The sequence below is a fragment of the Hyperolius riggenbachi genome, chromosome 8 (genome assembly GCF_040937935.1).
Source record: "Hyperolius riggenbachi isolate aHypRig1 chromosome 8, aHypRig1.pri, whole genome shotgun sequence".
Taxonomy (NCBI): domain Eukaryota; kingdom Metazoa; phylum Chordata; class Amphibia; order Anura; family Hyperoliidae; genus Hyperolius; species Hyperolius riggenbachi.
This window is the reverse complement of record NC_090653.1, coordinates 90,318,019-90,345,612: the sequence shown is the minus strand read 5'-3', so window position 1 is coordinate 90,345,612 and position 27,594 is coordinate 90,318,019. Positions and strand designations below refer to the sequence as shown.

At 43.1% G+C, this 27,594-nt stretch overlaps 1 protein-coding gene across 1 annotated transcript; it reads right to left on the bottom strand.

Annotated features, from left to right (window-relative positions):
- Positions 1-34: 34 nt before the first annotated feature.
- Positions 35-27,534, bottom strand: LOC137527369 (extracellular calcium-sensing receptor-like). Its single transcript, XM_068247882.1, has 7 exons — positions 27,509-27,534; positions 25,749-25,769; positions 16,060-16,219; positions 12,556-13,362; positions 9,769-9,993; positions 5,190-5,313; positions 35-936 (listed from the first exon to the last, which is right to left on the bottom strand). Exons 1-7 carry the CDS (start codon positions 27,532-27,534, stop codon positions 35-37), a joined length of 2,265 nt encoding a protein of 754 aa, XP_068103983.1.
- Positions 27,535-27,594: the final 60 nt, after the last annotated feature.

Sequence of the window (27,594 nt, the reverse complement as noted above, 5' to 3'; positions counted from 1 at the left end):
TTGCGCCCGGCTAACGGAATAGTACCCAAAAAAGTTATGAATTGCCTTTTAAAACAAGTTTTTTCATGTTTTGTTCAGGTTTAAGCAAAATGATATAACACTTTGGAACAAATATTGATGCCAATATTCCGGAACTCGAGGCCAGAATAGCAAACACCTCTACGGCCACCGTGGATGTCCCTTTAGCACTGAGATACGTTGGGATGAAAAATATCCAAACAGTGATAAACACCAGCATGCTAAAAGTAATTAGTTTGGCATCGTTGAAGGTGTCTGGTAGTTTTCTTGCCATAAACGCAACAACAAAACACACAGCAGCTAAAACACATAAATACCCCAGTATGATGTAGAAGGCTATAGCTGCTGCTTTATCGCATTCGAGGACGATCTTGGCAGCCTCTGCCTGTGTGTTTTTATAGGTGGAGGGAGGAGCTGTAAGCAGCCATATAAAACAAATAAGCACCTGAATACTTGAGCAAATGAATACAATGTATTTAGGAACTTTAACCCCCATCCACTTTCTTAAGTTTTTTCCAGGCTTGGTTGCATTGAAGGCTATCACAACAATCACTGTTTTTGATAAAAGGGAGGACACCGATATAGAAAATGTGATCCCAAAAACTGATTGCCTCAAAAAGCAAGAGATCTGGTTTGGCTGTTCAATAAAAAACATACAGCAAAAACAAGACAGCATAAGTGATAGCAAGATTAGGTAGCTGAGATCTCGATTATTGGCTTTGACGATGGGAGTATTCTGATATTTAACAAATATTCCAAGAATCACAGCAGCTATATTGGCAAATAAGATGGCAGTAAAAGTCAGAACGATCCCAATTGGGTCTTCATGAGACAGAAATGTGATGATTTTCTCAATGCAAGCAGTCTTCTGTTCACTGGACCATTGATCTTCTGAACAATCCAAACACACAGCTGCGTCTATTAAAGAAAAAAAAGAAAAACTTATATAAAAATGTGATATCATCACAGTAGAATGTAAAAAAAACAAAAAGTAAAATGTTAGAAGTGATTATTAACCTAATGTTTTTGCTTGGTCAGCTGATCCCAGGTCTTATAATAAGACTGTTTTATTATTTGCAAATTCTTGCCAAAGGCAGTTTCACATAGAAAATGCCATTTTCGTTTTCAAGATTTTTTTCATGAAAATATGCTAAAATTTTAGCCTTTTTGTTTTTCGAGATTTTTTTTGAAAAATACATTAACATTTTTGCATTTTCGCCCAATGGCCGACTACTTTAGCGGTTAATAGCAAAGCCCACATACAAGCTAGAATCACCAAATTTACAGGGTATGTTAAGGAGAAAAGTGGAAGCAAGAGGGAAAAGACCTTGTAGTTTTGGGAAAGATCCATTTTAAAGTTAGAGGGAAAAAGTCTGGATTTAAATAATGCGGTAAAATGACATAATGTGTACAACATGTGTACAAATGTATGTATGTATGTATATACAGTGGGTTGCAAAAGTATTCGGCCTCCTTGAAGTTTTCCACATTTTGTCATATTACTGATGGACGTATGTCTTTTTTCAACCAAAATAACTATGTAACTGCCACAAACATAAATCAATTTTATTGGAATTCCATGTGAAAGACCAACACAAAGTGGTGTACACGTGAGAAGTGGAACGAAAATCATACATGATTCCAAACATTTTTTTACAAATAAATAACTGCAAAGTGGTGTGTGCATAATTATTCGGCCCCCTTTGATCTGAGTGCAGTCAGTTGCCTATAGACATTGCCTGACGAGTGCTAATGACTAAATAGAGTGCACCTGTGTGTAATCTAATGTCAGTACAAATATAGCTGCTCTGTGAGGGCCTCAGAGGTTTTCTAAGAGAATATTTGGAGCAACAACACCGTGCAGTCCAAAGAACACACAAGACAGGTCAGGGATCAAGTTATTGAGAAATTTAAAGCAGGCTTAGGCTACAAAAAGATTTCCAAAGCCTTGAACATCCCACGGAGCACTGTTCAAGTGATCATTCAGAAATGGAAGGAGTATGGCACAACTGTACACCTACCAAGACAAGGCCATCCACCTAAACTCACAGGCCGAACAAGGAGAGCGCTGATCAGAAATGCAGTCAAGAGGCCCATGGTGACTCTGGACGAGCTGCAGAGATCTACAGCTCAAATGGGAGACTCTGTCCATAGGACAACTATTAGTCATGCACTGTACAAAGTTGGCCTTTATGGAAGAGTGGCAAAAAGAAAGGCATTGTTAACAGAAAGCATAAGTCCTGTTTGCAGTTTGCCACAAGCCATGTGGGGGACACAGCAACCATGTGGAAGAAGGTGCTCTGGTCAGATGAGACCAACATTGAACTTTTTAGCCAAAATGCAAAATGCTATGTGTGGCAGAAAACTAACATTGCACATCACTCTGAACACACCATCCTCATTGTCTCTATGGTGGTGGCAGCTTCATGCTCGGGGGGTGCATCTCTTCAGCAGGGACAGGGAAGCTGGTCAGAGTTGATGGGAAGATGGATGGAGCCAAATACAGGGCAAACTTGGAAGAAAACCTCTTGGAGACTGCAAAAGACTTGAGACTGGGGCGGAGGTTCACCTTCCAGCAGGACAATGACCCTAAACATAAAGCCAGGGCAACAATGGAATGGTTTAAAACAAAACATATCTATGTGTTAGAATGGCCCAGTCAAAGTCTAGATCTAAATCCAATCGAGAATCAGTGGCAAGATCTGAAAACTGCTGTTCACAAATGCTGTCCATCTAATCTGACTGAGCTGGAGCTGTTTTGCAAAGAAGAATGGGCAAGGATTTCAGTCTCTAGATGTGCAAAGCTGGTAGAGACATACCCTAAAAGACTGGCAGCTGTAATTGCAGCAAAAGGTGGTTCTACAAAGTATTGACTTAGGGGGCCGAATAATTATGCACACCCCACTTTGCAGTTATTTATTTGTAAAAAATGTTTGGAATGATGTATGATTTTCGATCCACTTCTCACGTGTACACCACTTTGTATTGGTCTTTCACGTTGAATTCCAATAAAATTGATTCATGTTTGTGGCAGTAATGTGACAAAATGTGGAAAACTTCAAGGGGGCCAAATACTTTTGCAACCCACTCTATATACATACATACATACATTTGTACACATGTTGTACACATTATCAGTCATTTTACCGCATTATTTAAATCCAGACTTTTTCCCTCTAACTTTAAAATGGATTTTTCCCAAAACTACAATGTACTTTTGCAAGCCACTGTGTATGTATATATATATATATATATATATATATATATATATATATATATATATATATATATATATATATATATATATATATGTTAAGAGTGTGGGAAATTAATAAAATGCTGGGGGTCCCCCCTTCTGAGCCTCTTTAACCCATTGTCCTCAATGCAGGATGGGATAGCCAGAATGAGGAGCCCTGGCCCCGTGGGGCTTCGCACCCTGAGGTGTACTAGCCCGCACGGTCCATGGTATTCAGGTGCTCTGGAAGAGAGCTGTGGCCAAGCCTCCCCCTTTCCCCCAGAGCCCTTGTCCAATCCATAGACAAGGGGCTCTTCCCCACCTTCCAGTGCCCCAGGAGGAGGTGGAAGCCATCGATGCCCGGTGGGGGAAGTTCATGGTGGCACCTGGGAGTCCCCTTTAAGAAACTAAACCCCCAGGTGACAGCCCCCTCCCCAGGTGAAATAAGCCAATTACCACTTTCCGCAAAGGGTTAGATTGAAATAAAAATGCAACCACGAAAAAAGTATGTTAATATTTAATGAATACTTACCTTCAAAAAAATTCCCCCGAGAATATCGTCAGAAAAGTCTCACTCCAATATTCTCTAGATACCTTGATTAAAAATCTCCTTAGGCCGCCGCCACACATGACGCTTCCCACTGCAGCTCTCAGCTATATTTAGTAAAGCTGAGAGCCCTATCCCTCCTCTGACATTGCACTGTGGGCTCCCGATGTCCTCCCTGCCCGCCACACCTATCACCCCCACCCATGCTGGCATCTAGAGCACCCGTGGGTGCAGCAGGTTCCAGCATGGGTAGATCCGATAGGTGTGGGCAGGAGGGGAGGTCAGCAGAAGCTAGTGGTGGAGCATCCAGGATGGAGCTCTCAGCCTTACTTATTTTATCTGAGAGAAAAGCATTTTCAAATACGCCTCCAAGGCTCCCCATTGGTCTATTGACAGCTGAGAGCTGCGGGGGCGGCCGGTGGAAAACTTCAATCAAGGTATCTAGAGGATATTGATTTGGGTGTATTCTGACGCTATTGGTTTGGAAACTTTTTATTTCAATTTAACCCTTTGTGGAAATGGGTAAGGGGTACTATGAACCCCTATACTCATTTCACTGGGGAGGGGGGAATGACATCTGGGGTCTCTTTCGTAAAGAGGACTCACAGTTGCCACCATGAACCCCCCAGGGCATGCTGTTGGTCACACCTCCTTCTGGGGCACTGGAGATGAGGAACAGCCCCTTGTCCGTGGATTAGACAAGAGCTCTGGGGGAAAGGGGGAGGCCTGGCCACCGCTCTCCTCCAGAGTCCCCCCCCCCATACCATGGACCATTTTCTCCAAATCTGCAATATCTTTTTGAAAAAAAAAATTCTTCTTGTTCCCACTGTTCTCCTTAGATACCTGCAAATATGGTGATTCCAGCTGGTATGGGGGCTTTCCTATTAACTGCTAAAGTCGTTGGCCATTGGGGTGAAAATGCAAAAAAAAAAAACCCCACTAAAATATTCGAGCATATTTTTGCTTGTTAAAGCAAAAATTGTAATTATTTTGGTGAAAATAACGCTGAAAGAATATTGACATTTTCGCTCATCACTGTTATTTATATAGTGCCAACATTTTCCGCAGCACTTCAAAGAGTGTATAACTAATTGTCACTCGGAGGAGCTCACAATCTTATACCTACCATAGTCATATGTCTATAGTAGTCTAGGGCATTTCTATAAATTCTACTATTTTTTACTTATTTACTAAACCTTCTGTGCTGCTGTCAAATATACCCCTCTAGGGGTACTTTGACAAATTAGACTCAAGATTTACAATATCCCTACTAATGCTTGCTAGGAAGTACTATAGTCTCGGTTGACTGAGACAAAATGAAAAAAGATTGTATGTTTTGTTGTGTATGAGTGCATGTATATTTGTGTCTGACAATTTACAAAAACTAACCTGTCATGTTGGAAAACTGGCCCTCTGGACAAGACACACAATCATAACAGCAAACAGGCTGCCCTTCTCGAGATGATTTCCTGTTTCCTGGCCGGCAGCTCTCACTGCACATCGAATGGGGGGTCTGCATAGAAAGAAACATCATGACAAATTCAATAGACCTGCAAAGAAAGTGGACCAAGAAAAGTAGAAAACCCATAGCTTTTCTATAAAGTAAGATAAAAAAAGGTCGATAGATACTTACCTCAGGAGGGGCAAACCTCTCGATACTACAGAGGCTTCCCCCCTCCTTCTCTCCATTCCAGCATTAGGACCTCAGAAGTTCCACTGAGCTCGCCCACGCTGCGCAGGAGCAGAAGGCTCATGCCAGCTTAGTAGCATGGAGCCATTGCTCAGGCTTGGACCACAGGTTTCTGTCATTGAAAAGGTTTCTAAGAGATTGTGCCATAGGAAGGTGGGAGGTAGCTCTTAGATAAGCTCAGGTAGGTTATGTGCCACTCAGCCAGTGTATGGAACTCACCTTCTGTTCGCTCCCATGGCAGGTCTGGTCCCTCTGAGAGCTGGCTAGGGTGGTCAACTTCCACTGCGAGTCAGTGCGGTGTTTGCAGGAGCTGTGCACGTGTCCCAGAAAGCATTGCTAGGACTTTCAACTGACAAGGGCGCGCAGCTTGTCCCCGGGGAAGTCCACCCATGATGCCACCTGAATGACGTGCATCAGGGCCCATATGCAATTCACTTTTTCACCTGAGTTATCTCTCAGGAGATAATTTTTATCTTCTCTTTAAATGAAAGTTTCAGCATTTAACAATTGAAAAAGTACCCAAAAGTTGGTGAAAAGGTACCAACAAATTTATTTTAAGTATTTTCTCGTTTGTTGGGGTTCAAAGGGCATTTTATGACAAGTTATAAAAATATCACCTAGGAGAAAACTAAGGAGAAAAAGTTAATTGCATATGGGCCCAGGTGGGGTCATGCGTCAGGCGGTATCTCTTCTGCCCCTCCTCCCGAACGCTGCTTGTTTACCTTCTTGAGACAAGCATCAGCCGCATCCTTCCGGTATTTGTGCTGCTATGGGAACCGCTCTCCTCTCTTCACTGCGGCTCTGCAGGTCGCTGCTGATCTGAGGTCTGAAAGCAGGCAAGGGGGACCGAGCATGACTGTACTGCCGGAGGTGGCCGCTGCTTGTTCCAGAAGGTAATTGAGTGGCAGCTGGGGAGGAGGGGTGGCAGGTAGGCTGGATATACTAGGGGAACCTACCTGGCTAACCTATAGCCTATAGTGCTGAAATGTTGTGAACGTGAACAGTTGTCTCTTGGGGATTGGGGTAATGGGACTGAAAGAAGGCTGGACATCCACTCAGCCCCACAACTAGTCAATCAAAGTGAGGTAGGGAGAAGAGTGTAGTGCAAATTACAGTATTGACAGTGGCAGACAAACAATGATGCATACCGGAACTACCGCAGTGCTTCCCTCCGGCTTAATATAAAACTCACAAGTTGCTGCAATGGGTAAAAAAAGAGGTGTACATTTCAAAACGCTGTTCGCTTATTAGGGCACGGGCTTACAAAAAAAAAAAAAAACGGTTAAGGTAGCATATTAGAGCGGTAGTAGAATATCAGTAAATTTATCGATATTCTACAACTTAATTGAAATAGTGAAATATCGGTAATATGAGCCAATATTTCACTATGACCTAACCTCCCCCTACTCTCACACAGGACCCTCCCCTGGTGGGCAACTAAGATCCCCCCGGCAACTAATACCCCCCCCCCCCCGGGAATCTAATAACCGCCCAATAACTAATAACCTCCCACCCGGACAACTGATTCCCCCCCGTGTCAAAAATGATTACCCGCTATGCAAACTGTGGCTTCTTATAGCTGATGCTTCACACCCGCTATTGGTAGCCTCAGTTCACATAGCAGGTAGCCCCAGTGCCCGCAATTCAGCACATGCACATTTTTGGCGCACTACATGTAGCTGCCCCGAATTTACACTTTGGGGCCTCTGTTAGTACTAATATGATTCTGGCAGAGTTAGTAAACTTGCAGACAATTTTAGAAAAAAATTCAGTTGAAGTTACCCGGGGCTTCTAATGGTCCCCCGCAGACATCCTGTGCCCGCGCAGCCACTCACCGATGCTCCGGCCCCGCCTCCGGTTCACTTCTGGAATTTCAGACTTTAAAATCTGAAAACCACTGCGCCTGTGTTGCCGCGTCCTCGCTCCCGCTGATGTCCCAAGGAGCGTACTATGGAGGACCAGTATGGTCTGTGCCTGCGCAGTACACTCCTGGTGCCATCAGCGGGAGCGAGGACACGGCAACGCAGGCGCAGTGGTTTTCAGACTTTAAAGTCTGAAATTCCAGAAGTGAACCGGAGGCGGGGCCGGAGCATCGGTAACTTCAACTCATTTTCCCCCGATCCCCCCACAGTATCCCTTTAAACTGATCCCACTATATTTACAAGCAGATAATTGCACTGTGCAGTATTATATAGAATGTTCTGTATGGGAGCTGCATGACTGAATGAACACAATACAGAGGTGCCAAGCTTCATCCAGACTTCACGCTGTGTTGTTGCTCCTGCCCCCTATTGCCTGAAGAAGCGGGTTGCTACCCGTGAAACGCGTTGCGACTATTTGCTGGGAGCTTTCTGAATAAATTTTATGTATATTTATTTAAAAACAACAGCCTTGTTGTCCGTTTGTGGTCGGCCGGTCCACCACCGCGACCAAAACATTTTAAAACTTTTTAGCCACTTTTATACTTCCGGCGCCTCTGTACACCTTCTTACATACAGAAGTCCACCCTTGGTGGAAGGGTGACCCGCCCTACAATTCCTCTATCCACAGAGAGCGACGTTTTACTCCTGAGTGGGGACAGGCTTGTTCTCCCCACCTGCGTTTACAGTGGTTGCTCTTGAGGCAACCCTGACTTGTGAGTATATTACTTACTTTCATTAATCTCATCCCCTACAAAAACATACTACACTATTTTGGGCTCTCGGTCTTTTCTCTTTTTCATCGACTGAATGAACAGGTTAGAACAGGCATGGGCAAACTTGGCCCTCCAGCTGTTAAGGAACTACAAGTCCCACAATGCACTGCAGGAGTCTGACAGCCACAGTCAGTCATGACTCATAAAGGCAAATGCATTGTGGGACTTGTAGTTCCGTAACAGCTGGAGGGCCGAGTTTACCCATGCCTGGGTTGGAATGAGCTCTTATTGTAGGTTCTTGGGGCTTCTCCCAAAGAAGTGTTCAAAAAAGTGGTTGAATTGAGATTTAGGACAGCACTCGTAAAAAAACCTTTCTACCCCCTGGATCAGAAAAAGGACATGGATCATGCACTTATTACACTAGTGACAGAAGTACCAGTACATATAAGTATAATAATATTATATCCACAGTAGAAAAATAATTCCAGGAGCAGATCGCTATAGCATTAAAATTCCAAACTTTTAATTTAATTCCTCATAAAAATTAGCAGGCTGTAAAAAACATATAATAATTATCAAATTCCACTGGCGGCAAAGCAGCAGTAAAGTGCAGAGGTGGGGAGGATGTAGTGGTCGACAATCGTTTCACTGCTTGATTGGGACTTTCTCAAGATTAAGTTTCCCCTCACACTGCCATCTCATCCAATATATACCACTTCCCCCTCCCCCCAATCTGCATCCAGCCAATCACACTGGCACTCAGCGATGTCTCTCACCTGTGTTGTAGTTAATTTTCGCGCCGTTCCCGCTACTGATTATGTCGTCATCTCCTCTGACTACTTCCTATCTTTCTGGAACGCAAGTGGCAATCACTAAGTATAATAATATACTGTATACACATATACAGTGGCAGTTGCAGGGAAAGAGTGTCTGGGAAAATGAAATATGGTGTTTATTTTTTGCATGGTTTTTTTTGCTTGAGACAGGTGTTCTGATGAGATAAAAAGAGTGATTTGGTCAGTCCAAACAGTCCTGTACATGTCTGTTTCTTTTAAACTTTATACTGGAAAAGTTTACTGTTCATTTCTGTTGTTTTGTTTGGAATAGACATTAAGTTTGCACCCAGTATGGAGGATTCTCTGCTTTAATAAGTTGCTCATCTAGTGGCACAGGTTTTTATGTTTTGTTTTCCATTTTTACTGTATAAATAAAGTTTTGGTGTTGGTGACATTCAGAGACTGCCCCCAGACTTGTTTTGCACTGTACATGTCCTTAAGGCCCGGGTTCACATCTGCGTTTTTTTCCTAAGCCGGCTGTATGGATCCGGCCAACTGGAATGGTCCGTTTTTACAGCCAGTGTGCTGTAAAATGTCCGTTTTCCATAGGATTCTATTGTGCTGCAAACCTTCTGTTTCCATTCAGCTGAGCGAAACGGTCCAGAATATTGGGTCCTGCTGCATTTTTTTGTCTGTTCAGCGAAACGGACCACGGAACCATATGGCCGGTTCCGTTGGCAAATGCTAATGTGAACCGAAGCTAATATATCTTAAAGATTTTTATATACCTAGTTGGTATTTGTTAACTATTGTGCTAAATAATGCATTGAATGCAATCTCTTTACAAGTCTGAGATATAGGTCTAACCTCAAAGAAACTTCTTTCCCAGATGATTGATTCATTGTCGATGAAGAATCGTTCTGTAGGTGGCGCTTGATAGTTAAAATTTCCAACCTTTTGCGCAAGTATTGAGTAGTTGGCCAGGATGACTGCATTATAAATGTCATACAGAGCTGGTATTTCATCTCCAATAAAGTAGATCTTATCTCCCATTGTGTTGGTAAAATTTACCTTCGTTATGAACTTATGCAGCTGGAAATTATACAAAAGTATATCAGTTTGTGGAAGGTGAAAGGGAAAAGACAAAAAGCTGCATGCAAATATCTAAAGCAAAGCTTATTATTAATGGTATGGCAAGACATGCTGAAGAATACATTCTGATGAAGACATTATATTCAAATGAAGTTGAGAAGGATACAACCTTTCCAACTGTCGCATTTCGTGTTTATTAAGTGTAGAGGCGTCCCACAGTAAAACAAGGTGAGAGTGATTGAAAGGATGAAATAGGCAGCCAGCAGGGCCGGATTTACCATAAGGCACTGTAGGCACGTGCCTACAGGCGCATGATGATGGAAAGGCGGCTCACTCCCTTCCCCCGAGTGCCTCCCTCCCTCCTTCCCTATGCAGAGTCCTGATGGGAGTGTAAAAGGGAGGTTACTCACCCTGCTCTCAGCGTTCCACTAACGAGATTTCCCTTCAGTCAGGGGCACCTCTAGCTACTTAATACTGAGGTTCTTCTAGCTACCTAATACTTGAGGGCGCGTACGTATGAATTAGCCACCAGGAAACTTGGGCGCAGGACATAGTCGGTATATGGCTTATCCTGCTACTGCACAAGTTCCCGGCGGCATAAATACTATTCCCCCTTCACGTCCACGTGGATAGTGGGGAATGATAAAACTCGGCTTCCAGCTATTGCTGGAGGCTGAATTATAGCGTTTTAAGAGCAACTTCAGCTCCGTCTTCTGACGGCGCTGAAGTTACTCACAGCTGTAATTCCTATTACGGTCTATGGTGGCACCGGCTGCGCCCAAATCTCCTGCGCTGTTATTACAGCGCTCACTTGAGAGCATCTCTAGCTACTTAACATACTTCTGGCTACCTAATATTAAGGTTCACCTGTAGCTACCTATGACAGGCAAGGAAAGTAAGGGAGAAGTGACAGCTGCGACAGCCAGCACACTTGCGGGGCAGTTTGGCAGGGGTTTGTATGTTCATGGATGGGGAAATCTATGGTGCCAGGACATCTGTGCCTATAGGCTCCTGTGATGTAAATCCAGGCATAGCAGCCAGTAATACACCCACTTCTCAGTGGATCACAAAGCAGAGGGATCTCAGATTAGTTCATATTCCATTTTTAAGTTGTCTTCAGGGTCCCTTTAAATATTCAGATAAAATAATAAAGAAGCCAAGTGCCTCACGATAAACATTATATAGCCAGGTGCATCAAGATAAAATAATTAACGTCCTGGGCGATAATCCCGAGCTGAGCTCGGGGTATGTCGCGCAGGAGGAGTTCTCAGGCCCTGGTGGGCCGATTTGCGTAATTTTTTTTTGTTACACGCAGTTTGCACTTTGCTAGCTGCGTGTAACTTCCGATCGCAGCCGCTCGCCGCCGATCCGCCGCTACCCGCAGTGCCGCGCAGCCCCCCCCCCCTCCCCGACCCCTTGCGCAGCCTGGCCAATCAGTGCCAGGCAGCGCTGAGGGGTGGATCGGGACTCCCTCTGACGTCACGACGTCCATGATGCCATGGCAACCGGGGAAGCCCAGCAGGAAATCCCGTTCTGAACGGGATTTCCTGCTTACTGCGCTGCGCAGCGGCTATCATGTAGCGAGCCCAGGGCTCGCTACATGATTTAAAAAAATAAAAATTAAAAAAAAAGTGCTGCGCCCCCTCCTGGGCGATGTAATTATAGTGCCCAGAGGGTTAAGTAGCCAAGTGTGGCAGGGGTTCAATTTAAAACTCCTCTTGCACAGTGACAGGCGAATCTCCCCCACCCCTAACCACATTCCCCCTCTACACTGACTTACAGCAGGCAGTGTGAGGAAAACAGTGCACTTGGGAATCGCCAGCACATCCTCAGACTATACAGGTCAGAACTTTAAGTGACTTGGCATGACAGTCATGTAAAAGGAAGGAGGATAACGTTAACAGTCCCTCTCACTACTGAGTTCCTGCTGTGGCTGCTTAAGATGTAGGAGGATGAAGCCAAGGCTTAGTGAAAAGGGTTAGATGTGACTTCCAGCCCATTCATTTGGAAAAGCAGCCACATGCTTGCCATGTTTCTCATGCAGGCATTCAGGCCAGCTCACGCTACGCACAGGCACAGAAGATAGGTGTGACATTTCATGTACTGCATAATGTTTTCTACCTTAATGCAGCTCTTCCACTTCAACAGATTGTGTGGTCCTCGCCAATACCGCTTCCCCACTGGCTCTCTGTCTGCTCCTGGTTGTCAGAACTTAGATCAGCGGCAAGAGGAGGGACACATAGAGCGCACACTTCCCACCCAGTGCGCTTCAAATGCAGGAAGTGACCAATGATGTCACTTCTGCATTTGACAGCCAGGGACAGTGAGAGCAAGTGAGCGAGCGGAGCGGGCGTGTGGGGGACCAGAGGCATTGCAGACAGGTAGGTACAATGCTGACAAGGTAGTGGGCAGCATGGGGGCAGGCATGGCCCCCATGGTGCACTGGCGCCCATGGCACTAGCCATACCTGCACCCCTATAGAAAAGAGGAACTGTTGGGGGCTATGCCACTAAAACACCTTGAGCACTAAAATTTAGCAACCAACACTTCATATTCTCTTACCTTCCAGTACTTTAAGTCTTGGAATTTAAGCTTCTTTTTATCAAGTAATCTTTCATTCAGGGGTGTCCGTTGATAGAGCTCATGTAACGCATACGCCAGGGTGTAGACAGCATTGTACACAGTATAACTCATGCCTGTAAATCTGAGATTACAATGTGAATACAGAATTTGCCTCCCACTCTCCACCCCTGTGCAGTTCCTTCTCCTTGGGTTGAATGGGCATCGGTTTTCGCACAATTCATCCCACCATGTTGTAAAGGTCCGTCCGGGTGGGAATCTACTTGGATTCACCTCCTGAACAAACTGAATGAACTTTGGGTTTTCTCTCTTGTGTATGATGTATCTCAAAGAGCCATTGACTACCGGATCATTAACGTGGTTGATGATTCTGAAACTGTAGTCAGCTGTGTGAATCCAAATCTTTTTGGGAATGTGGGTTATCTTAACATTCAGTTCTAGAAAGTAGACATCATTTTTTGATCCATACACAAGTATGACATTTGCTGTTGAGTTACCAATTATGTATTTTATTTGGCTTATCCTTTCGAGGCTGTAATCATTTATGGAAGGCACTGTCAAAGTGAAATCAATGCAGACTCCAATATTTGTCAGCATCTTTTTTATATTTTTTATTGCATTAATGTTGCTGTCAGCATCTGGATATATGATGCCTATCCACTTCCAGCCAAAGTGCTCTATTAAAGCTATCACACCAGTATACAAAGTTTTTTCACTTGGTAAAGCTCTATAGAAATATGGAAACTTTAGTTTGTCTGTTTGTATAGGATCTTGAGAGACGAAACTTATCTAATTAAAAAAACAGGAGATTGAAAGTGTTAGTGTGTGAAGGTGCTTAAAATAGTTCAAAATGTCCTAATCAATAATATAATATGTAATTTGCTGAATTCCCCCCCCCCCCCCCCAGCAAAAATCTACCAACCAGGCTCCCCCTACCAACCGCCTCACTCCTCTGCAGTGCAGCTCTGCACCATGCAGCCTATCATCCTGCAGCTTTTGTCCCTGCATGTCATGTGACATGGGCCTGTGCAGTTGAAGAGGCTGCTAGCTCAGGGACCAATTCCTTGGAGGTTACCTTTCAATAATGAACAGTTTTTATATTAAAAATCTGATTGAATGTGTTGGAAAAATCAGATGGAAAAATATAAAAATTAAAACTTCCATTTGTTCATTTGTTTGATATTTTTAGAAAAAGAGATCATAAATGTAAGGTATTGTACAATGGAGAAAAGGAGAGGGAGATCGGCACTGCTGTTAAGACTTTTAATCCAGAGTGTTGTATCATACAAGTGCTTCAGCATGTAATAAACTTGCATAATAAATAGGACACATCATGTCAACATTGAAGCAATAGATTGTGCAGACATACCAAATCTATTGCTTCAATGTTGACATGATGTGTCCTATTTATTATGCAAGTTTATTACATGCTGAAGCACTTGTATGATGCAAGACTCTGGATTAAAAGTCTTAGGCTCCCTGCACACTGCAAATCCGTTTTCCGATTCCGATTCCGATTCCGTTTCCGATTCCGTTTCCGATTTTCCTTGAATACATTCAACAGAAAAACGGATCAAAAAACGCAGCATGCAGTTAAGATTAAAAATCTGAATCGGAATCGGATGTAAAAACAGATTAAAAAGCGGAATCGGAATCTGAAATGCATGCAGTGTGCAAGAGGCCTTAAAGTGAACCTTAAGTCCTAAAAAAAAAATGAGTTTTACTCACCTCCCTCAGCCCCCTGCAGCTGATCGGTGCCCTCGCTGTGTCTCTCTGATCCTCCCGTCCCCGCCGTGAGTAAAAGGTGAGTAAAACTCATTTTTTTTAGGACTTAAGTACCTCTTTAACAGCAGTGCCGATCTCCCTCTCCTTTTCTCCATTGTACAGTATTGTCTTGCCAGCATCAGAGCACGCCTATGACACCAGAGTGATAGGAGAGAGTGCATGTTAATGCAGTATCCCCCCCTGCTAGCCCTTACTGTAGTGCCGACTCTTTCGCCTCTTTTGAGATAAATGTAAGGTATATTGGTTGAATTTTTCTGATTATTCAGTCAAGTGGAAAAATGTATCAGATTTATCTGAGCAAACACAGAAGTAAAAAATTACTCATGTACAGTATAGCCAGCCACCTAGGAGGAATCTCAATTGGTCAGTTCAGTGGACTGATGATAATCCACAGCAGAAAATGTAAAAGTGCTTAATGTCAAGTCTCCTTTATTACTGTAAGGTACAGGGAACCCTGGCAAATGTATTTTTCAATTTTTTAACAGGGTTTCCTATTGGTCTACTGGACAAACCAATCAGAATTCTTAGCAGGAATAATCCTGATTAGTCAGTTCAACAGACCATAGGAGCGAGGTTTTTAATACCTGTAATTACATCAGGCCTTTGATTGCAACTAGAAAATCAAAGCCTTACAAATCTCTTACTTGTTAATTCCGATTGCATGCTTCTCCATGAGTTCCACTACACATGGGGAACTCTACAGTGATGAGAAAAATGCAGATTTTTGTTTTTGCAGGAATTTTCTCGAAAATAATGTTAAATTCGACTTTCGATCGATAATGCCATCAAAAATAATTTTGTAATAAGTTTTTGATTTTTCACATTTTTCACAAATTTTCAGGGTAAAAAGAACACGTTCACATTTTAGCGGTAAAAAATAACTAGTTCTCGTGGTAAAAATAATGATTTTTTGCGTTTTTACAAATTTTCGCCATTTTGCGAAAATACAATGTACTGTATTTTTGGACTATAAGACTTACTTTTTAACCCCCAAAAGTGGGGGGGAAAAAGTCATTGCGTTTTATAGTCCAAATGCAGGGAGTTCCTGACTTGTGAATGCCTGTCAATACAAACCTCCAACCTGCATCAAATTCGGAGACACTCTATACTGTGCCCATGCAGAGGAGGACACAGGGGTCAAACGGAGGACACGGGGGGACACAAAGTGGCATAGAGGAGGACAAAGGGGGACACAAAGGGGTATAAAGGAGGACACAAGGGGGACCAAAGAGGCATAGAGGAGGAAACAAGGACAGAGGCGGACACATGGAGGACACAGAAGGACACAAGGGGGACAGAGGAGGACACAGGGAGACACAAGAGGTACAACGGGGCATGAGGTACAATGGGGGCATAATCCACAAGATTCCCCGTCACCATGGAAACACCAGGTTTAGTATATATATTTTTTCCCCTGCATTTTGTCCTCTAAACCTAGGTGCGTCTTATGGTCAGGAGCATCTTACAGTCTGAAAAATACGGTATTTCCACGAAACTTTTCTCGAAATAGAAAATGCCATTTTTGATGAGAAAATGACCACTGCAACTCTATTATAGATGAGAATTATTTTATTAAAAGTAATATTTTTCTATATTTCAAGAATTTGATAATCATATTTTTCAAATGGACAGAAAACGTGTGCATTCCCAGCCTTTCATAACACAAAAATGCCTGAACTACAGCAAGTAGAAACATTATACCTGTGGATATTTATACATTCCAAAAATATTGGCATACTGGATTGAAAAGCTAGAAGACATCCCTTCGATGACAGCAGCAAGTACTCCATAGCTAACACAGTTGTAGTTAGGATATTGTGTAGTGTTTCCTGAATAGATGAGTACAGCGCCTTGGACTGTTCTGAAGAGGTCAACATAGGAGTCATATACGTTATAACCAAGCGTGACATTTGGAAGTATGTTAGGATTGAAATTGATTTCATCAATCGCAAACACTAAACTCAGAAAATTATAGAAGTCTTCAAGCAGCATGCTGAAAATAGAGAATAGCAGAATATCGGTTAGGCTGGTTTTACACCTGACCATTGCGTTTGATGCTCCTCCCCATTGCACAAAATGTAATTTATATGACCCTGTGCCAGAGTGCACCAACAGGGTCATATGTGTAGTGCAGACCCTCCCCCATATGCCCTTCACTGCCCCTCACCCAGTGACGTACTCCCTGCTGGACAGGAGTATATCACTGCGATTCACGGGTATTCCCATTGTTCAACGCATGTGTGCCGCACTCCCGCTACCAACATACAGGAAGTCCCCGACTTATGAATGTCTGACTTACGAACAGCCCGCCGAAACAAACAGCATGGATTATGTGTTTCCATGGGAACAAGTAAAAAAAAGTTTTCAAATTGGACTCTGGTTTTTGAGAAAATCGATTTTAAAAAATTGTAAGAAGAAATGGCTTTTAAACTTATATAAGCAGGTACAGGGGGAGAAGAAATGGCTTTTAAACTTATATAAGCAGGTACAGGGGGAAGAGGTGACACTGAAGGGGACACTGGAGGCACGGGGGATGGGGGGGGGCACAGAGGAGGTACAGAGGACACAGATGGCACAGTGTTCTGACTTAAGAACAGATACAGGTTAAGGCCTCTTTTACACCAAGACATTGCATTTTAGGGGACGTTAAGGTTGCATAACGTGCCCCTAACGCAACGCATGGTGGTGTTGAAGTTGGACGTCAGATTGAGTCGCGTTATGAAGCTCTTGGTGCTATCCTGGGAAGTCCAGATCTTTTTAATGATTTGGATGATTCGAATTGGATCATTGAAAAGATCCGGATCTTTGAACCGAATCTTTGAATCATTTTACTAGGGAAGCAGGGGTGCAGCAGAGTGAGAGGTGCAGGAGAATGAGGGCACATTGAGGGTGCCAATGGGGAAGGGAGAGATGCAGCAGGAAGATTGTGCTTGTGCACAGAAGGTGCAGTTCCTGTTTCTTCCAGACATCCACTGGAAACCGAATCCTTCATTGTGATAATCCGAATGATTCGACTCACAAAAAAGATCCAAATCAAAGATCCGGATCGTTCATGATCTGGACAACACTACAGTGCAGTGAATATTAATTAGCCATGTGGCTAGGAACAATAGTGACTCTCCCCTTACTGAGCATGTGCAGTCTAACGCAGCTAAAACCACATATAACGCACAGCATGCTGCACTTTCATTGAACGTCCAGCGTTACACTAACACAACGTGGGCCCTGTAAACAGCCCATTGATTTTTCAGTACTGTGAGTTGGGCTGCGTTACAGGCTGCTTTAACATGCGCCTGTAACGTCCCACTGTGAAAGCAGCCTAAAGGACAACTGAACTGAGAGATATAAGGAGGCTGACATATTTATTTCCTATCAAGCAATACCAGTTGCCTGGCTGTCCTGCTGATCATCTGCCTCTAACAGTTTTAGCCATAGGCCCTGAACAAGCATGCAGGAGATCAGGCGTTTCTGACATTATTGTCAGACCTGACAAGATTAGCTGCATGCTGCTTTTCCCCAATGATGACCTATTCATCTCATTTACTCTCTTACTTCTCACTTACTCTCCTCTTGCTTCTCCTCCTACTCTGACTGCATGCTGTTAGTGTAAACACAGTACAAACATGCTGCCCCTGTAATCTCTGAGCTTGATGCAAGTGTTTCACCTTGCTTGCTTCATAAGAGAACCGGGCCGGCTTTGGTTAGGTTAAAGGACAACTGAAGTGAGAGCGATATGGAGGCTGCCATATTTATTTCCTTTTAAGCAATACCAGTTGCCTGGCTATCCTGTGGATCCTCTGCCTCTAATACCTTTAGCCATAGACACTGAACAAGCATTAAGCAGATCAGTTGTTTCTGATGTTACTCTCAGATCTGACAGGATTAGCTGCATGCTTGTTTCTGGTGTTATTCAGACACCAAATAGATCAACAGGGCTGCCAGGCAACCAGTATTGTTTAAAAGAAAATAAATATGGCAGCCTCCATGTTCTTCTCGCTACAGTTGTCCTTTAACAATAAAAAATATCTTATAGGTCAAGATGATAATTTTTCACTATTAATTTGAGCTTATTTTCAGTGCCTATCGCTAGGGAAGGTCAGAAACGCCCATTTCCGATTCCGCAGAAATTCCAATTTTAGCTTTTCCAACTTCCAATTTTCAAATTTACATTTTTCCGATTCTCTGATTTCCAAAGAGTATTTTGTTTGTCATTTTTTTTCCTATCAGAAAAATTGAATCTTGTGATTGGCGTAAAATTACCACGGTAATCCAATTTTTGCAGAAAAATTCAGCATTTTCTGATTGGTCCAATGAGTTCTGTTATTGGTCTAAAATCACTGAGTTGTGGTAAATTAGATTTCCATGGAATTCCAATTCCCGTTTTCTGATTTCCGAATTCCGATCAGAAATGTGGAAATTTCAATCCTGCAGAATCCATAGGAGCATCCCTACTCATCGAGTTACATTGAGAGCTGAATAGTACTACTGCTTCTACTACAACTACTACCATTGCTATACTGTAACATATTAATAATAATAGTGTCTAAAACAAGAAATACTAGCCTTATCTTCCTTGTCTGAAGGTGGGGGGGACTGGAATAATTGAAGGCTTCAGTCTTAAAGTATTGGTGAATGTCAAACAGCCCACCTATGATAACATCTCCGCTTATGTAGAAGGGTCTTTGTGGATACGGTGTGCCAGGATTGCAGCCAAAGCTCATAGTTTGGCAAGCACTTTCACAACACAGTAACAGGATTATCACGTTGCTTCCAATGTAATGCATCTCTAAATGCCCTTACACAAGGAAGTCAGCTCTTATGTGCTTGCTTTGGTAAGAATGCAGTTAGCAACACATGCTAAAGAACTGATGAAATAACACAATAAGTAAATAGCAGTATAACAGATATTTCAAAATGTATATAAGGCATATAAAATGCAGCATTATATAATGGAGCACACTATGGGTAATTTGGACAGAGGGAAAAGTGATTGCCTGCCTACGACTTAATGACATAAAATTGCCACCTTCTCACTAAATTATTATAATTATCATTGCAGTGATTAGTCAGCATGAAAGGTTAGGTCTCAAAGACATTAAGGAAAAAAAAAACTTTCAAGAGCACAGCACCTTGAAACAAATAAAAAATACATGCAGCAATTTTTTTTTATTTTTTTTTTTATTTTGCTAAATTCCTCTGTAAGTCCCCATTATTTATGTTCATTATTACCATTACTTTCATTACCATTGGTGAAAGTATTCTCTCAATGGGTTCTGCAGTCAGTAGACTGAAAAGAAATGAGAGGATCATGGGCGTAGCAATCACCCCTGCGACTCCACGCAGGGGGGGCCTCCCTCTCCCTAACCGCAAGTGCAGCCAATTAGCAAAGAAACCTCCCCATTTACTTACAATACCGTGTGCAGAAGCGTGTGTAATTTTTTCCTGCTTCCAGAGGCTGCTTCACTGCAGAACACTCTCTGCTGCCATTCGCCGGCTCCCAGTCACGTGGGGTTCGGGGACAAAGAGGTCCCCATGCTCTCATTTTTACCGGGGGGCCCTATTATAAGTCTAGTTATGCCTCTGGGAGGTTGCTGATTCAAGTAAGACACTGTTTAACTATCTGCCGACCGGCTAACGCCTATGGGCGTGGCCACGGCAGCAGCCCCAGGACCGCCTAACGCCAATTGGCGTGAAGTCCTGGGGCTCTGTTTTGCAGGAGATCGCGCGCAGGCTGCGCACGTATCTCCTGCTTGGGGGCAGAGCTCCGCCCCCTCTTCAGTCTCCGAGTGGCAATCGCCGCCCGGGAGACTGTTAGACGTCAAAACCGCTGTCTTCACACATAGTACAGTGCTGCGATCAGCAGCGCTGTACTGGGGACAGCCGAGTGACACAGCTGTCCCCCTGGGGGACAAGAGAGTGATCGGCTCTCATAGGCTGAAGCCTATGACAGCCGATCGCATGATTAGCTGGCTGCAGGGAGGGAGGGAGGGAGTGGAATAAGGAAAAAAATTTTTACATTTTGTTTAAAAATACACAAATAAATATATATTAAAAAAACAAACAAACACCTGGGGGGCAATCAGACCCCATCAACAGAGACCTCTGTTGGTGTGGGGGGGGGGAATGGGGGGGTTTAATCACTCGTGTGCTGTGTTGTGCGGCCCTGCAGCTTGGCCTTAACGCTGCAGTGGACATTTTAGTTAAAATTGGCCTGGTCTTTAGGGGGGTTTACCACTGTGGTCCTCAAGTGGTTAAAGACACTCTGAAGTCTTAAAAAAAAAAACACTTTTTATTTCAGATTACTCTTTAGTAATAATGTGCCACCTAAAATGCTGCATAACCGTGGCTGAATACACTATAAACCCCCCCCCCCCCCCAAAAAAAAAATCCCTGGGCAAAAATCTTCAGTGAACGAAGACTGAGAGGGGCAGAGAGAGGCGGTGATCAGCGCTGATGGACGTGAGTAGAGGCAGAGCAAAAGCCCAAAGCTCTGCCTCGCCCTCTGCTAGGAAGCGCTGCACGAATCTTCCCCGGGGGATTTCGGGGGGTTATAGTGAGTATTCAGCCGTGGGTATGCAGCGTTTTAGGTGGCACATTAATACTATAGAGCAATCTGAAATAAAAAGTGTTTTTGTTTTTTTTGAGACTTCAGAGTCTCTTTAACCACTTTAGCCTTCAGTCGTTTTTCACCTTATGCATCCCAGCAATTTTCACCTCCCATTCATTTGCCAATAACTTTATCACTACTTATCACAATGAATTGATCTATATCTTGTTTTTTTCGCCACCAATTAGGCTTTCTTTGGGTGGTACATTTTGCTAAGAATTATTTTTTTCTAAATGCATTATAACAGGAATAATAAGAAATAAATGGAAAATGTTCATTATTTCTCAGTTTTCAGCCATTATAGCTTTAAAATAATACATGCTACCATAATTAAAACCCACGTATTTTATTTGCCCATTTGTCCCGGTTATTACACCATTTAAATTATGTCCCTATCACAATGTATGGCACCAATATTTTATTTGGAAATAAAGGTGCATTTTTTTTAGTTTTGCGTCCATCACTATTTACAAGTTTATAATTTAAAAAATATTAGTTGTACACCCTCTTCACATGCATATTAAAAAAGTTCAGACCCTAAGGTAACTATTTATGTTTTTTTTTTTAAATTGTAATTTTTTTTATTTTTTTTTAGTTAAAATTTTTATTTGGGTATTTTTTGGGTGTGGGAGGTAAACAGTTAATTTTAAATGTAATGTATTGTGTCTATTTATAATATAAATGTATGTGCATGTAGTTTTACTATTTGTCCACAAGATGGCCACAGTGAGATTTTTGTTACTCTATCCTGTGAGTGAGCACGCTCGCTCACAGGAACTACAAGGAGGACGTGATTTATTTTTTTTCAGAAAGACCGCGGCCTCTGAAAAGAAGCCGTCGGTTTTTCTACCGGGTACTGATCTCCGGGCTACCGGGGGGTGGCACGGGAGCACGCAAATGCGCACAGCAGCCTTTTGGACGTGAAAGTCACGTCCAAAAGGCCATAATGGTTAAGAGCACTTGAAAAAGGGCCTCTGCCCAAAACATTTTGTTAGCCTGTTGTAACAAACTTACCGCGTCTTGTCTCTGAAGGCTGCTCTGATAGTGTTGAGCAGCTGTAGAGAGTTTCCTCTTCCTCTTTGGTCGATCGCATCCCGGCTCCCCTGTAGACGTGAGTCAGCATGTTGGCATCCCCGGCTCCCCTATAGACGTGAGCCGGCACCCTGCATCCTCCCAAGACCCTGGGCGAACGCGCACAACCCGTGACAGCCTTTATAGGCTGAGAAGAAGGGTGTGAGGCCGGTCAGCTGACTAGGAGCAGGATTCTGATTGGCTGACAATTCGGGGTTGTGCTGCACTTTCCCTGTGTATTTAAGTCTTGCTCTCTCAGTTCCACGCTGTCCGCTATAGCAATCAGGTCACTGAGCGCTGGACTTTGCTCTGCCTCTGAGTCTAGTTAGAGTTCTGCTGAGATAGATATATATGCAGTGTTTGCTATATATATATATATCCTTAGTTAGTATTGTATATTGTATTATTGTGATTGTTTTTCTGTGTATGATCCGGCAAGCCCTCCACTTTGATTAAAGTCTCATCTCTCTGTACTACAGTCATCTGATCCTCGATATTGACCTCGGCTAGCCTAACGACCTTGTCTCTGCCTCATCCTTAACTGTACCTCAGCCATCTGACCTATGTGTATGATTCTAGCCTGTTATTGACTTTGCTCCGTCTAAAGTCTCTTTGTACCACATATCTCTGACTTCACGTGTATGACCTCAGCTGACGATCTGTCTTTGATTTACCGTATTTTCAGTGTACACTTACAGCCAGCGTTACACCTGTATTATGGAACATGGCTGTGTATATATGCAATAAAGGGGCGGTAGCCCTTGCAATTGTTCAGCCTGCGTCATCTGATCATGCTGCATTGGATTAATCGGGGCCACAGATTGGTCCCCCATTGTACTGAGTGGCTCCTCTTATTTAACATTAATTCTCCTGTCCTACAAGACCTTGTTGTGCGTTTGCAAGTAGGACACTGTTGTGTAGGCTACTTCATATGCTTCTTACATTGAAACTCTAGTCTTCAATCCCCACGTTGATGTTCAGATCCAGATATTTTCTAAGTCCTTCTGTGTAGGACCCACCATGATTTAAAGCAAATCTTTAGTGAAAATAAACTCATGAGATAATGAATTGTATATGTAGTTCAGATAATAAATATTAGTAGTGTTTTTTTTTTCAGTACAGAAAGAATAAAAAAAAAACTTGAGTTGTTTTCTATGCAAAAGCGCTTCTCTGAGTTAGTCTGCATTGCTGGGTGCGAGTAGATCCGCCTGGCAGATTGCTTGCGGGTTGGTGGTCAGGGGTCGCAGGCTGCTGTACATGCGCCTGATTAACAGCCAAGGTGGTCGTTTTCAGCCACTTCAGCCAACTTAAAGGACAACTGAAGTAAGAAGGATATGGAGGCTGCCATATTTATTTCTTTTTAAGCAATACTAGTTGCCTGGCTGTCCTGCTGATCCTCTGCTTCTAATACATTCTAATTAGGGATGATCGGAATGAGCAAATTCCGTTCCACTGGAAATCACAGATTCCATCAGTGGTAAATTCCGTCGCTATGAAAATTCCGCCTGGATTTGTACGCAATTCCGCGGAATTCTGGATTCCGTCGGTAAAATTGAAAAAATCACTAAAGTAACCTTACTTATCCTATGTGGTGGCCCATAGTCCCTATTAACTTAGCCCTCCTCCCTCCCTCCTCCTCCTGGAGGGAGGAGTGTCTCATCTTCCAGGAAATTGTAGTATTTCAAAATCCAGCTTACATACCATGGCTGGGAATTGAACCCAGGTCTCAGTGTGTGGTAGGTAACTGACCACTATACCACCACCAACACACTACATGTGTGAAGCCAGCCTAGCATGCACCATTATGATCAATCCAAGAGAAAAATTAGCTTGCTTAAGGATTTGTAGCCAGGCATGGCATTGCCTTTTGTGTTCAACAGTTGTCCGAAGAGAACCCCAGATAGCCAGGGAGATTCATCTCTCTCTCTCTCTCTCTAGTAGGGATGGTCACCGCTTTCCGCGGAATTGTATTTTATGGAATTTTTAGGCGGAAATTGGTCATTCCGTTCCGTTTGGTCGGAACAGAATTGCTTTTTCAATCTGTCGGAATTCCAAAAATGCCTGTGAAATTCTGCTGGTATCCGTTGATGGTTTTAACCCATTCAGGTTCCGTCGTTTTCACTTGAGAAATGTTCACCTCCCATTCATTAGCCTATAACTTTATCACTACTTATCACAATGAACTGATCTATATCTTGTTTTTTCCGCCACCAATTAGGCTTTCTTTGGGGGGTACATTTTGCTAAGAGCCACTTTACTGTAAATGCATTTTAACAGGAAGAATAAGAAAAAAACGGAAAAAATTCATTATTTCTCATTTTCAGCCATTATAGTTTTAAAATAATACATGCCTCCATAATTAAAACTCACGTATGGTATTTGCCCATATGTCCCGGTTATTACACCGTTAAAATTATGTCCCTATCACAATGTATGGCAACAATATTTTATTTGGAAATAAAGGTGCATTTTTTCTGTTTTGCATCCATCACTATTTACAAGTTTAAAATAAAAAAATATTGAAATATTTCATCTTTACATTGATATTTAAAAAGTTTAGACCCTTAGGTAATTATTTACATTTTTTTTTTTTATTGTAATGTTTTTTTTTTTATATTGAACATTTTATTTGGGTATTTTTGGGAGGGTGGGATGGAAACAATAGGTTTTTAATGTAAATGTGTGTTGGTTTTAATTTTTTTTTACTTTTCGTTGTAGTTTTACTTTTTGGCCACAAGATGGCGGCCATGAGTTTGTTTACATGACGTCACTCTAAGCGTAACACACGCTTAGAGTGGCGCATGGGGGAGGTAACAGCCAGAAAAAGCACAGCTTCCGAGAGAAGCTGTCGCTTTTTCAGCGGGGGAGAGGAATCAGTGATCGGGCACCATAGTCCGATTCACTGATTGCCTGGCTAACGAACCGCGGGCCGGGAGCGCGCGTGCACGTGCGCGATCGACTGCGGGAGCGCGCCTGGTTCCTGGACGTAGAAACTACGTCCAGGAACCAAAATAGGTTAAGCTGAAAATTCAGTTCAATGGCATCAAGTCCTAGAGAGAGAGAGCTCATTTTTCTCTTGTGTATATCACAATGGTACATGCTAGGCTGGCTTCAGCATGTAGTGTTGGTGGTATAGTGGTTAAGTCAGTTACCTACCACACACAGAGACCTAGGTTCAATTTCCAGCCAATGTGTGAGTTGGCTTTTGACATGCTACAAATCCTTAAGCACGCTATTTTTTCTCTTGGATTGATCATAATGGTACATGCTAGGCTGGCTTCAGCATGTAGTGTCGGTGGTATAGTGGTTAATCACAAACACGGGTTTGCACGACAGCCGGGGGCCCCAGCCTCTCTCACTTGCTGGGGCCCCCAAACCACCATGCGATACCCAGAGGGAAATGTGGGCGAGCCCTGGCTCTCTCACCTCCAGGGACTTCACCCCCATCACCTCTTAACTGAATGCAAACTGCAACACACACAATTGCTCACTACCAGTTCAGGCAATTTCCTACCTCTATCTGGCCAGCAGGCGCCAGTCAGCCAATCAGGTGCACAGTCATACACCCTTTGCCTGCCATACCGATCTAGCAGGATCTGCATAAATTAGCATTCAGGTGGGAGGCTTGGTTGGACGTAATCGTTGATTACATCTTTTACAGGGACCGCCGCGTGTAGGCATCTCCCACACAGTCCCCTCCCTAACCACTCACCTGTCAACCGCATCCTGGAAGCTGCAAAACAGAAATTTAAAATCACAAACACTGGTTCGATATAGTGTTTAAGTCAGTTACCTACCACACACTGAAACCTGGGTTCAATTCCCAGCCAATGTGAGTTGGCTTTTGAAATGCTACAAATCTTCAAGCACGCTAATTTTTCTCTTGGATTGATCATAATGGTACATGCTAGGCTGGCTTCAGCATGTAGTGTTGGTGGTATAGTGGTTAAGTCAGTTACCTACCACACACTGAGACCTGGGTTCAATTCCCAGCCATGGTATGTAAGCTGGCTTTTGAAATACTACAATTCCCTGGAAGATGAGACCCTTGGGAGGAAGGAAAATATAAAGGTGAGGAAACAAATTTGAATTCCGTAAAATTCCGCGGAATTAAAAAAATTTCCGCGGAATTCCGTTTTAGAGCTATAGCAATTTCGTTCCGACCAGCGGAATCGGAATTGGCCCAATTCCGTCCGGAATCCAGCGAGCATCCCTAATTCTAATACGTTCAGCCATAAACCTTGAACAAGCATGCAACATATCAGTTGTTTCTGACATTAATATCAGATCTGACAAGATTAACTGCCTGCTTGTTTGTGGTGTTAGTCAAACACTACTGCAGCTAAATAGATCAGCAGGGCTGCCAGGCAACTGTATTATTTAAAAGGAAATAGATATGGCAGCCTCCATGTTCTTCTCACTTCCTTTAAGTCAGGCATGTGTACAGGACTTAACTTGGTCAAACTCGGTCCGGTTTTCTGAAGAGCTTAAACAAGCAAGAAACTGTAAGTGACAGCTTGAGATAATGTTTTATTGCAGGAATGTTCAAAGAGTCTTTACCTCTGCTTTGTTTTATAACTTAAAATACAGAGTGTGGATTCTAAACTGCAACTGTTATAATCTGATGCAATGTTATAAATAAAGTTATATAAATGAAAATAAAAATATGAGACTATAGTATATAGACTTAAACATCTCCAGCAGGACTCCTATTTTTAAATGGAACTCTGCTGAGACACAGGAGATTCCACACTTCGACCTTCCTAAATTGTGGTGCAGGGATGAGGCGAGACGTACACCTTACAAAAACATGTAAAGACGGTGTCCTCAATGTGGAAGGGACACCTAAAGTACTGCATAAAAGGATAAGATTAAAGTATAACTGGCCTGAGGGAGATATGGAAGCCACCAGGGGTATATCAATAGACTCTGCAAGGGATGCAGCTGTGGGGATCTAGAAGCCACAGGGGGCTCCCGTGGGGGGAGAAGTTTCTTTTCCCTGTCCTGAGAGACTGACAACTAAGGTCATGGAGAGAAAAAAACTGTCTGATCTCTGCACAATTTTTCAAATGATTGCATCTGCCCAGCCACTGCTAAGGAATCATACAAAGTTTTGCAGACAAAGATTTGTAGACAGTCCCTATTCAGTGTGCAGCAGACACTTGTGTACAGCGCCCATCCCCAACCTCTCTACTCCTCCCCAAGTGCTCTCTACTGTAGTGATATTGGAGAAATCTGCAGAGCCAGCTCTGCTCCATCAGTGATGGACAGAGTGAGTGTAATAAGCTGAGGCTGGGAGTACACTCATCTGTCAGTCCCTCCCATTAGTAATTAGGGCAGCCTACCAGTAACTGTCCCCATCTGCCAATTCCCCCTGCTTCCTAATAACTGTGGTCCTTATTCCCCTCCCCCCTTGGTAATTTGTGCAGCCAGTATGTGTCGGTCTCCCTCTGTGCCAACCTGCCAACTTACCTCAACCACTTTGTAATCACTGTCATAGCGGCATGGAAGGGGGGGTCTTTCAGTATCTTTGTGCCAGTATGTGTCCCCCTAAGGAA